Source organism: Triticum urartu, chromosome 7A (assembly GCF_056163025.1).
Source record: "Triticum urartu cultivar PI428250 chromosome 7A, HENAU_Tu73, whole genome shotgun sequence".
Lineage (NCBI taxonomy): Eukaryota > Viridiplantae > Streptophyta > Magnoliopsida > Poales > Poaceae > Triticum > Triticum urartu.
The window spans coordinates 57,169,425-57,170,271 of NC_141879.1; the positions used below are offsets into that span (position 1 = coordinate 57,169,425).

General features: G+C 50.9%; 1 protein-coding gene across 1 annotated transcript; it reads left to right on the top strand.

Moving 5' to 3' along the window:
• The first annotated feature begins 358 nt into the window (after window positions 1-358).
• LOC147957700 (BTB/POZ and MATH domain-containing protein 3-like) lies at window positions 359-847 on the top strand. Its single transcript, XM_087531827.1, has one exon. It carries the CDS (start codon window positions 359-361, stop codon window positions 845-847), a length of 489 nt encoding a protein of 162 aa, XP_087387953.1.

The window sequence follows — 847 nt, forward strand, 5'->3', positions numbered from 1 at the left end:
ATGATGAGGTAAGAAATTAAGACCATGTTATAACTGTTCAAAAAGTTGATGTGTCGTTTGAGTTGAGTAGCAAAATAATAAAAAAAGGATTAACAAGAAATCCTAATAATCAACACCTAGACTTCTGAAGTTCTGAAATACGGATAGGGTAGCTACTTGACGCCTCGTTAGCATCACCATCCACTTAGTGCGCCAGACGAGGAGCCTTAATTAGTTGTTGCGTTTAGAGTTTACCGTCAAGGAGGACACGATCCATCTTCACATTTGATCCACCTACAAATAGTGGACTTGCATCAGATGTAGATGGTGCCTGTCACAAACCACAGGGAATCCATGCCAATCTTCTGGTTTAGATAAGATGTCTGACCCATCTCGAAATGGCGAAGCAGCTGGTACTCCTGATCGGATGAGCCTGACCACAGCTGCAACCATGGACATCTTCTTCGACGTGGAAGGCTACACCGCCGCCATACTCATGTCCACCGGCGACAATTGCTACTACCCGTCGGAAAGGTTCACCGTCGGTGGGTACGACTGGGCCGTCCGCTTCTACCCCAACCAACTGGGCTCCCACATATCCATCCTCCTCGTGCTCCTCAGCGAGCCCAAGGATGGCACTGTGGTCGGCGTAAGGTTCGGATGCGCCGTGCTGGACAGGTCCGGCAAGCCATCGGCGGAGCTCTGGCAGAGCTCCTCGACCGTCCTGTCTTTCTACGGCGAAGAGTGGGGATTTTGGAGATTTGCGCCGCACGATGTTCTGGAGGACCCAGATTACCTTGAGGGGGACTGCCTCACCTTGAGCTGCACTGTCTCCGTTCTCAGAAAACCGCAACTGTCGTCCGACTGA